This window comes from Spodoptera frugiperda, chromosome 18, assembly GCF_023101765.2.
Source record: "Spodoptera frugiperda isolate SF20-4 chromosome 18, AGI-APGP_CSIRO_Sfru_2.0, whole genome shotgun sequence".
In the NCBI taxonomy this organism is placed as follows: Eukaryota; Metazoa; Arthropoda; class Insecta; order Lepidoptera; family Noctuidae; genus Spodoptera; species Spodoptera frugiperda.
In genome coordinates this window covers 9,994,446-10,006,377 of record NC_064229.1, presented here as the reverse complement: position 1 = coordinate 10,006,377, position 11,932 = coordinate 9,994,446, and the positions used below count along the sequence as shown (strand labels likewise).

The following is an 11,932-nucleotide window of genomic DNA, read 5'->3' as shown; positions in this document are numbered from 1 at the left end:
CTAAAAATTTACTCTGCAAAGAGCATGTAGTGCTATTTAGCTGAAAAAGTAACTTATTAAGCATTGTTGCCAGTGGTACGACTGCTGATAATGACCTTCAGGGATATAGATAGAGGCTTGGTGGTCTTTCTCTTGAAATTAATCTGTCATGATTAATATTAGTTTCAGTAGTAGGTATCAGTGGTAGATTACCTATATACTAGGTCATCACCGTCCGACTCGGAGCTTTGGACTACCTAGCGGGTTCATCGGGGCTCCGGCTCAAATAGCAGGAGTAGGGACGTGGTGGTTTTAGGCCTCGGCCTCGAATTTTGCGGGCAGCGGGGCGGCGGCGGCGGCGGCGCGGCAGCGGCAGGATCTTTTGCGTATAATCAAATGGACCGGTTTTCGAAAACAGCGGCGCGGGAGCGGCGCGGGAGCGGGCAACGAGCGGTGCACTCCAGTCAAGCGGTGACCGCCCGCGTTGCGCGTCTGCATTGTAGTATAGTGTTGTGTACCTACATTTTTTTTTGTGACGTATCAAAATGTCCTCGGACGTGCAAGAGCAAATGATTTCGGCAATCTTTGAGAGGACACCCATACGGAACAGCAAAGATGTGAAGCATAAAAATAGAAGAAAAATTAACCAATTATGGGAAGAAATAAAAAACGAACTGAATATTGAAGACTAAAGCAAAAACTGAAATCACTCTTGATAGTTTCAAGAATATAGTCAAAAGTTTCTACACTCATTCTAGTGTAGTCGTAGAATTTGTCGGGATTTTGTCTCTGTTCTTCATAATTTCGATAAAACTCGCCATTTATTTTCCTTGCCCTATAGTAGGTCTTCTTCTTTTGCCCACAGTAAATCGAGCGTTAGGAATAAATTTGAATCAAAAAGATTTCGTTCGCTAATAAAAACAAATATCTCGACAACACAACCACGAACACAACACTACACCGCTGTAGTGCCGCGCGATCTGCCCGCTAGTTTCGAGAACGGGTCCGCCGCCGCCGCCCCGCTCCCGCTCCCGCGCCGCCGCCGCCCCGCTGCCCGCAAAATTCGAGGCCGAGGCCTTAAGGTCACCCCTTTCATACGGCAGACCAGTTTTGTAGGATCGGCTTTTTATGGAATTCTACTAAACTGGACGCTGTGTTCACATGGCAGTTCAGTTTTGCAGGATTCAGTAAAAAGCTAGTTCCGCAATACCTATTCCTACTAGACTGCCGTATGATTCGTATGAATATGTTGTATCCTGTTTTTTATCATTCCTACGCCGGTATTCAGGTGAAATAGACAAAGAAACTTTCCTAATTTTCTATTGGTTAATACCAAGTCTTTCGGAGTCGGCGGCAAAATAGAAGATTCTGGATTCATCCCGGCGGGCGTGGTGGATCGTGCAAGTTTCACTATATCGCAAAAAAGTGTTCACTGCACTCGGAAGCCGTGTGAACAATGCTATTGAAATATAATGTGTGATTAAATAGGATCCCACTTTTTATTGGACTACGGATCCAGTTTCTAGTAACAAAACTGAATGGCATATTTCGACCGGATCGGTTTTTTTTGCAGGATCCCGCATGCGGGATGCTACCGTTCACATTTGCCATCAAAAAGGATCTTTTGACTTCACATGACCATCCAGTTTTAAACAGGATCCCGTAAAAATCTGGACTGTCGTGTGAAAAGGCTGTACACTCTACCTCTGAAGAAAGTCAGCATCTACGTATATGAAGTGGTTGCAATTAAAGTTGGCTTTCTATTACATGGATTGCTGTGATTTTTATAAAACCACCAATGACCCTCAAACATTGATTCTGGAGTACTGTTAAATCATTCAAATGAGACTGGCAACTGCAATTATACAAAAAACTCGCCTAATCATAATGCGGCTGCGTTTTAATGGGATATGCAACCGTCTGCCCATTGCACTTCAGCCTGCAAGTTTTGCAGGCAACGTCGTTTTGATAGCCGCTGGGCCAGGAAAGTGATCGAATGGCAACCGCGGACTGGAAGACGTAAAGTGGGCAGACCTCCCACTAGATGGATCGACGACATCGTCGGAGTCGCGGGGAGCCAGTCGGTGCAGGTGGCAGCTTGGTTCTACATGGAGGACTAAGGGGGAAGCCTTTGTTCAATGGTGGACGTCTTCTAGCTGATGATGTTGACGATGATTACCGTCTTGGGTGTAATAGATGCATACCCCAACTCGTTTATTTTTTCGAAATTCCATCAAACTTTTTTCCTAAATAAATGATTTCAATACAAAGCATCTTTACTTAGATTTTGTTCATAGTTAGGCTAGCCGCACACACTCAATAATATTGTCAATAAAGTACGTATTGTCAATAATATTGTGTGTGTGCGACCTGTATTGCGGTATTGTTCAATAATATTGTAGTTTTAGGTTCAGAAGTGGAATTTTATTAAAAAATAAATACAATCGACAAGAAGCCGTTTATTTTTAAATCTTACAAATTTTAATCAATTCAACATAACAATTATTCAAATACTGCAAACTTCAATAATTAAACAAAACGATTGGAAAAATGGCTTACGTGACCTTACGACCAACACAGATTATCACAACCCTTCCGTACAATCCGAGAGCTGGCGAGCAAATAGGAGCATTTCTTATTAACAACCTCCTTTCATAGACTACTGCAGGGTAGATAGAAACTCATTACATGATAGATAGAAACTCCTTACAACTCCTTACATGATAGATAGAAACTCCTTACACGGCCTCTCCTGACGGTGAGTCGTCCTCGACACAGTTTCTTCTTGTGATCCCGCTGGGACCGGCCACTGGAGAGGTCGGTGGATCGGTTACAACACCCTCATCCAGCAAGGGCATGGACAGTGCAGCTGTAGGAGCAAACTCTATTTGCGCTTGCGTCTCCTCGTCATCGTTAGTTTCATCTAAAAACGTTCAGGAATACAACATAGGAACACCCAATTTTACTAACCAATCATTCAGTCTCCACTCAGTCAATTCATTCCTCATTCTATCAGAACTATCTCACAAGACGCACATTCATCGTTCTCAAAGAAAAAGCAAACAAACTACAACCAAGCCAAGGCATATACTGTGAGTTTCCAAGGCCTGTATGCTTAATCTCCCCGGTTGACTTCATCATTAAATCACCGGAGAATCCAATAACATAATCTGCAAAACAGACCCACTCGTACGAAGACCGTATTCAAACGTACGAGCGCATTCCACACGCAGACCGTATTCGAACGTGTGAAGCTTCCCGACACGCAGACCGTATTCGAACGTGTCGAGGCTTCCCAACACGGTGACCGCAATCATCCGTGCTGAGGCATTCAACAAGCAGAGTGCATCATACAAGTGAGGTTCACCATTTAGATAATATTCGTACTAATGAGCCTTGCATAACTGTCGACATTATGAGGTCAACTTACTTTCAAAAAATGCGGCACATGTTTCAGGGCTCCACTCACCCCGCCACGGCACCATGAACTGAGCAGCAGCCTGCGTTGTTTTACCATAACTGCCGCCGAGCAAACGTAGCGTGTAACGGCCACTAGGTAGAACTTCCACCACCTTGTATGGGCCGCGCATGCCGGAGTCGAGTTTCCCTGCCGACTGAGAGTATTTGATTACAAAGACCAAGTCATCAACTTGGATTGGCGTGGTGTACTCCGTCGCTGGTTAACTTGCTCGTCTTGCTTGATTTGGTTGTTACTGAGGAGTTCTCGGGCTCTGCTTCTTGTGATTTCACGTAGTGCCTCTCTGTTAGGTGCCAAACCCTCGATTGCCACATCACGTACTAGCGCTCGAACCACAGGAGTTGTAGATTCTGTGCCTATTAGAAGATTCAAAGGAGATACCTGCGTAGTCTTCTGTTTTGTGATGTTCAGCACCAGTTGTAGTTTCCACAGAGTTTCCGACCACTGCAGATTTTTGTGGTTGGCTTGGATGCGTAACATGTTGAGTATTGTCCGCATGTACCTTTCCGCTTGACCATTTGCCTGGTGCATCTCTGGCGTGATGTAGTGCAGGTTGCAGCCGAGTTCGTTAATCCATGCCACGAATTCTTTAGACTCGAACATACGTCCTTTGTCCGTGACCATAAGTTTTGGCACCCCAAACAAGGAGATAGCCTGAGTAATGACGCGTTTAAGTTCCGTAGAATCTTGTCGGTAAATAGGGTAGAGAAGCGTGTATTTAGTAAAGGCGTCTACAATAAGGAGGATGAATTTATACCCTTCTGATACAGGCAGGGGTCCCAAAGCGTCAACGTGAACCGTATTAAATGGGGTGTCTGGTTTTTGCCATGAAGTTATATTTTGTAACGGGGCCCGAGGGACTCTCTTGTGCGAAATGCACACAAGGCAATGAGAGATATATTTAGAAACGAATCGCCTGAGACCAGGGAACCAGAAGTGCCTGAGGATGAGGTCAACAGTTTTCTCCGCATTTATGTGTACATGTTCATCATGGAACACTCTCAGAAGACTAAGTCGGTGCCCTTTCGGTATGTAACAGAGCAACCTCGCTTCCTGACCTACCGGGACGTACTTATAGAACAGGACTCCATTTTGAATTTTGTAACGATCAGCGTCTAGTCTGCCATCATGAAGTTTCTGAATAAGGTCTAGAGTTTCATTGTCGGCTGACTGCGCGACCTGAGCCCAGTTGCGGGGCCTCGAAATTTGATTTACGCAGGCAGGGTTGCGACTCAAGTAGTCTGCGTGGGGTAACATTACTCCTTTGCGATACTCGATTGAAAAATTGAAGTCCTGGAGGTAGATCCACCACCTCGCTACTCGGGGCAAAAGGTCTTTCTTACGCTCAGTGGACTTAAGCGCATTACAATCGGTGACTACTACAAAATTTAAGCCGATCAAGTAATGGCGAAAGTTTTGAAGGGCTTTAACCACGGCAAGGGTCTCCAATTCGTAAGAATGGTACTTGCTTTCTGCCCCCTGAGTGGATCGACTAAAATATGCGACTACATGTTTTTTTGAGTCGGGATGTACTTGTAGGAGGACAGCGCCGTATCCAATACTACTAGCATCCGTATGGACTTCAGTAGGAAAGACTGGGTTAAAGATAGAAAGGACCGGTTCGCTTGTTAACTCTCTGATTAGATTTAAGCGGATAGCTTCGCATTCAGGGGACCAGTTAAACCTAACGTTTTTATGTGTGAGAAGAGCAATAGGGGCAGTTTTAGTGGCATAGTCTTTTATATATTTCCTAAAATATCCTGCCAAGCCTAAAAGTTGTCGCACCTGCTTTACGTTCTCGGGAGGCAAAGAGCTGACTAAGGCTTCCACTTTCCGTGGACTCGGCCTAACCTGACCTTGCGTTATGAGTCTACCTAAATATTCGACTTCAGTAACCAGAAACGAACATTTGGCCAGATTTATTGAAAAACCAGCTATTGTGAGAGTTCTAAGTACCTTACGCAACAGTTCAATTCCCTCGTGTACCGTATTACTCAGAAGGAGGACGTCATCGATATAAACTAACACGTTACCCTCATTAATATGTGCGCGAAGGGTGTTATTGATGATGCGCTGGTAAACTACTGGAGAATTGGCTAGACCAAAAGGCATTTTGACATATTCGAAGTGTTCTTCTGGTGTTACAAACCCTGTCAAGTGTATACATTCCTCTTTCAAAGGGATCTGGTGGAAACCAGTAGCCATATCGAGACAGGAAAAGAATTTATAACTGCCTAACCTATCAATGTGATCGTCTATTAGTGGGAGCGGGTAACGGTCTTTCACAGTTATACGATTTAGTGCCCTAAAATCTACGCAAAGTCTGTCCGACCCATCACGTTTCCTCACTAGAATGATTGGACTCGCGTATTCAGGTTTAGAACGTCTAATGATTCCCTTCTCTAAAAGGTCTTGAGTTATTTCCCGTACTTTAAGTTTTTCGGAATACGAGAGCCTATACGGTTTATAAACGACAGGAGTAGAACTGGTAAGCCTTATTTCCATTTCTCCTGTTCGGACTGTAGTTACAGCGGTCCCTTTTATTAAGAACTCCAAAAAATCATTTATGACAGACATAAGGCTTTCCAATTCTGCACCCCTTAAAGGTGTATTCAGTTTTAACTCATCACTCTTATCGATAGCGTTAACCTCTTTATTAATCATGTCTGTGCGCGTGAGATATTGTCTATCTTTAGTTCGAATGTAAGTAATGCCGTCGCGATTTAATACGTCAGTTCCAATTATGATAGGCGCATTCATAAAAGATGCTGGAACTATTACTAAATCTACTTCAATCGAGATGTCGCTAAACTCAACGGTGAGTGTGACGTAGGATGTCGCAATCACTTCCCGATCACTGAGACCCTTCAAAACGCAACGTCTTGGTTTAGGCTGACAGGTGAAATACTTTAAAACATTAGAAGAAATAAGAGACACATCTAGGGCTCCGCTATCAATGAGCACGTCTACTGGAATACCATCTATGATTGCTGAAGTTATATCGCTGTTTTGTGTAAAGCTAGATCGATAAGAACAGAGATTGACTTTTCGTTGATTACGTTGTTCTGACTTCGCTTTCATGAAGCATTTGTCCTCGGTGTGTCCCGATTTTTTACAGAATGTGCAAGTGTTACTCGATGACGGTTGCGCATTGAAGGTCGCGTCGGAAGACACATGAGGCGACCGGTTATCGGATGCATTAGACTTGGGTCGCCTACAGACGCGACTGATGTGACCATGTCGATTACAATTAAAACATTTCGGACCCGAAGTAGTAGTACCCGACTTCGTTATTTGACTATGCTTTTTATGTTCAACCACCCTGTCCCGTTTTCCTGCGAAGGGCTTTGAGTAAATTGATAGAAATGAAACAATTGTGTCAGGGGCTAAGCTGGCATTAGCGGCAGCGGCGCGCACTTGAGCATTATCTATACCACGTATTACAATGAGGGTCCTTAAGTCGTCGCTTAACCCCTGAACTATTCTCAAACGCAACAAGGTACGGCGAGCGTATTCAGCGTAACTTGAATATTTATCCGAAGTTGTATTCATTGCCTCGAACAGTATATTGGCATAGTCTATTTTACCGGGACAGAGAGGTTTGAACTCGCGCTTAAAGTTAGACCAGGTACGGTCGTTTGAAACCCATTCACCTAACCAAACCTTAGCGTCACCCTTAAGGCACGTCGCCACGCGCGACAAGCATTCGTGATCGTTCCATCCGTTAGCATCCCTAGCGCGGTCTACCTCTTCGCACCATGCTCCGATGTCATTAATCGAGGGGTCGAAATTAGACACATAATAATGTTGCGACCTGGAGGGTTGCATCGTTTTAATTGCCTGCATCAAAGCATTAGCAAGGGTTAACGCTTCAGAACAGGGGGTACTAGACTCCATGGACTGCTGTCGCGGCGCAACCTTTTGTGGTATAGCAGTAACGATTGTAGGCAAGGTATCGGTATTATGAGCAGAGCGCGCCTCATCGTTAGAAGAACGCATTGAACGCGAGTGTGATCTCGACCGGTCGCGAGGAGCACTACGAGAGCGATCCCTACTACGCAATTCGCACCTAACACGAGTACGCGACCGATGCACTTCAGTATTGCGAGAATCATGTCGATCTCGGACACGCAAGCCATCTCGCGAAGTTCGTTGTCTGTCGCTCGAATTGCGGTTTGATCTAACCTCACTACTGTCGCGAGACCTACGAGAAGTATGCCGATCTCGATTACGCGAATCGCCTCTGGAGGGGCGCCTCCGTGGACTAGGCATCCTTGTACGTCTCGTAAATACAGTTAACAACAGCAATTAAACACAAAAATAGTAAAAAGAAAGAAAACTGAAGTAAGCAGTAGTTGTAAACAAAGCAAAATTTAAAAGTTAACGGTTTTCTTGTTTTCAACTAATTTACAAATTCAAAAGCAAATTAATGTCAGTGTGGGCTTATAAGTCCTTTATCCCACTTCTGATTTTAGGTTCAGAAGTGGAATTTTATTAAAAAATAAATACAATCGACAAGAAGCCGTTTATTTTTAAATCTTACAAATTTTAATCAATTCAACATAACAATTATTCAAATACTGCAAACTTCAATAATTAAACAAAACGATTGGAAAAATGGCTTACGTGACCTTACGACCAACACAGATTATCACAACCCTTCCGTACAATCCGAGAGCTGGCGAGCAAATAGGAGCATTTCTTATTAACAACCTCCTTTCATAGACTACTGCAGGGTAGATAGAAACTCATTACATGATAGATAGAAACTCCTTACAACTCCTTACATGATAGATAGAAACTCCTTACAGTAGATTATCCAGAAATTCTGATTTTGTCAATATCGGGGGGAGGCAGGGGTATTGTCAATCATATTGACGTGTGCGGGCGCGCGGCAATATTTTAGTTGAGGAAAAGATTTCAAGGCAGGCGGACGTTCTTGTTATTTGTTCAAAATGGAAGACGGAAACAGTATCCAAAGCGAAAATAGTGTTGATACTGTTGATAATAGTACCCTTACGGAAAAACACTATTTGTCAGGATTTATTAAAACATGGGAAACTTATCCAGAATTATGGAATACATCCTGCAAAGCATATCGTGATACAGTTAAGAAAAATAATGCGCTTGATAAGTTACCCGAGATTTATTAAAAAATCAAACCAAATAGTACAAGAGAAGACGTAAAGAAAAAAATTAATTCCCTACGAACAAATTTTCGGAAAGAATTAAAGAAGATTCACAAATCGAAAAAAAAAAATAAAAAAAATTACAAATTCACTCGTAGTTCATTTATTAGATTAAAGTGATTTAACTCAGCTTTTTTTTCTCATCCAGTCCTTAATCCATCGTTTCTTTCTTGTTTGCTTTTTTTTAGTTAGTAAAATTAATGCAATACTCAATGCAACGACTTATTTCTTTCTTTCCATTATGTTCACGTGCGCACATGAATCTAGCTGCGGATCGACTGAGTCAGATTTTACAATGAAAAATTGACAATAATATTGTGTAGTGTGCGGGGATCATTTTATTGATGAAGATATTGACAATCTTGCATTGACAATATTATTGAGTGTGTGCGGCTAGCCTTAGGTTAGTGGCAAGTGCTAAAGAGTTGGATTGGTAAATGAAATAGATTTTATTACATCCACATAACTTTAATTACGAACATTAAAAAAATTAAATGTTGTATCAACAAGATTCCTTCTTACAAATCGAATACATTATTTACAATACAATGCAACCAGAAAATTATTTTTAACATTCATACAAATATAAATAACTACTTACATATTATGTAGTAAAATAAAAAAAAAATATATAATACAGGTACTGATAGCCTCTACTTCTTCTAGGTTTTAGGGCACTTGTATTGTCTACCAGTAAGAATTTTTTTGACATTGGCAGTACAGTTGATAACACCACATTCGAGACTCGGATGCCATTAAAGAAAAAAAAACAAAGTAAGAACTGCTATTAAAAGGTACCTAAGTGTCCACAGGCCCACATCGTACGCATCGCACGCAACGGATTTTAGTTTGTCTTGTATAGAAACTCATACAACTGCGTCCACTGATCCGCATCGTACGGACGCAGTCAATCCGTTTGATGCGATCCGTCCGATGCGTACGATGCGGACCTGTGGACGCTTACCATAAAGCGCAAAATATGTGCCATAAACGTTACATCAAAGATGGACAAAAATCTTCTTGAAATCAACCTATATATTTTTATCTCGCTCATAGTTGTCTTACCATCTCTTTCTTTATAAATGCTTTCAATTTAAAGGATTATTTATAAAAATTCAAACGTAGTTATTACTAACCCAGCCTTTAAAAATTGTGTGAATATACTAGCTAATATAAAAATATATACCTGAATTGACTTACCACTTTTATCACTTCGAATAATGTAGAGTTCTGAGTTAGAAGTAATTTTCGATATACAGGTGCGTCTAATATAAACAATATGTATTTGACTACAGCTGTTCACAGATTTCCATCCAGATTTACCTATAGCTTCGTGATACATATGTAAGTTTTATTACAAAGTGTAAAAATAAGTTTTCTTTTACTTCTGTCTAAAGTACCATCCGCATCTTTCGCATCGTAGGCATCGCATCGACGGATCGCAACAAACAGATATTTTTTCAGACTGCGTCCACTTTATCGACAGATCCGATCGCTGTCGATAAAGTGGACGCAGTCACTCACTCGGGTCGGTAATCCAATCGTACCGCATGTAGACATTGCCGATACCGTACGATGCGGATCAGTGGACACTGTTGTATGAGCTTTCATACAAGACAAACTAAAATCCGTTGCGTGTGATCCGTCCGATGCGTGCGATGTGTATGATGCGGGTCTGTGAACGCTTACTATTAATTAATGCTATTGTAAATAGACTATAAATATTTTGGTGTTCTCTCTTTAACTTCATTGATGTATTTTGCCCACTGCCCACATAAGAAAGGTATCTAGTCCTAGATCTATATATTAAACCTTGTCTACCAACTAAAGGCTTACATCATCTATGCTAAGATCGATAAATAGTCTCTTATTAGTTTAGTCTAAATATACATAATATATCTTACTTTTATCTATTAATCCTACATTTTCTAACATTTTATTGAATTGTCGTAATGCATTTTGTAATTTGTTAGTAGATTCTAATATTTTGTCCGTCGTATAATACAAGTAAGATGAAGTCATCTGCAAACTGTGATACAGAAATATTACATAAATATATTATATTAAGAAATAGTGGGTGATTCTTCAAAAACTTTAACTTTTATTTAACTAATCATTATTCTTCTGCGTTATTAAGCATCGTGGTAGCTTATTATCATCCATATTTTTTCTTTAGAGCAGTATCGCAGCTCAATTTATTGAAACCAAATGTTGTTTCAATCTCCAGAATTGTTAATATTAGGTTGAGGATAACGACGCCGTGTTTTATGATGTTTTTCGGAGAATCACCCAGTCCCTAAATAAAATAGTAAGGGAAATAAAGCATTGCCTTGAGCTAAGCCGCAACAAGTTGGACGGCTAATATTGAAGTCATCAGCAATAGATACAGTTAAGTTTCTTGATCATAAAAATTGCCATAGACATGTACATATATTAGATCTTATTCCTGTCTAGTCCACATTATAATATGCATTATCTTTCCCGATAAAGCAACATGTAGTAAACTGTCGTCTGCATAAATTGTGGTAACCAAGGTGGCGAGATTATTCAATGTTGATTGGTATTTTGTGATAGAAGATCTTTCTTTTCTATATACCACTCTATTCTCTTAAATAAAATGTAAAGCAAAGTTTTGCATAAACAGGACGTCATTGGGAAAAAGACTTGATTATCGTATATTTTCCCATTTTGTCAAATTGTAATTGTAAATTGCAAATCACGGCTTTAATGGGAAGTAGTGTTGTGTTTGAAGATTACAATTGATTTGTAAATATAAATGATTAAATATGAGTATTTTTTTACATCCAAAAAATAGAGTTTATTATGAAAGAGATGTCTCTTTCACTATGTCTGTCGCTTCGCCAATGAAAACAATTTGATAGCAATGAAAACAATTGACACATTGTGCGTATTGTACAGAGTAGATGACTCAACTCTGTACACAAATACCTTTATTTAACTTCTTTATGTTCTCAAATTGAATTAACTGGTCTGGGGTACGAAATTTCTTCACTATTGTAATCTTCAAGCACAACACTACCTCCCATTAAAGCCGTGGCAGATAATTTTAGAACACCTTATATAGTAAATTCATCACCAACTCATCACTAAGATGATGGTTCATTACTAAATTAGTTTCTTTATCTGGAAGATAGCTATGGCCTGTTTCACAACCTTCATAGAATTTCCAATAAGCTTAATTAATAGAAAGTTCATATACAATACGTTTTTGATTAAAATTAGTACATAAGTAGCGGCTATACCGGCATTGTGAAACAGGCCACAT

General features: G+C 40.7%; 1 protein-coding gene across 1 annotated transcript; it reads right to left on the bottom strand.

Annotated features, from left to right (window-relative positions):
• Nucleotides 1–2,699: 2,699 nt before the first annotated feature.
• LOC118264508 (uncharacterized) lies at nt 2,700–3,569 on the bottom strand. Its single transcript, XM_050700258.1, has 2 exons — nt 3,410–3,569; nt 2,700–2,902 (listed from the first exon to the last, which is right to left on the bottom strand). Exons 1-2 carry the CDS (start codon nt 3,567–3,569, stop codon nt 2,718–2,720), a joined length of 345 nt encoding a protein of 114 aa, XP_050556215.1. The 3' UTR covers nt 2,700–2,717.
• Nucleotides 3,570–11,932: the final 8,363 nt, after the last annotated feature.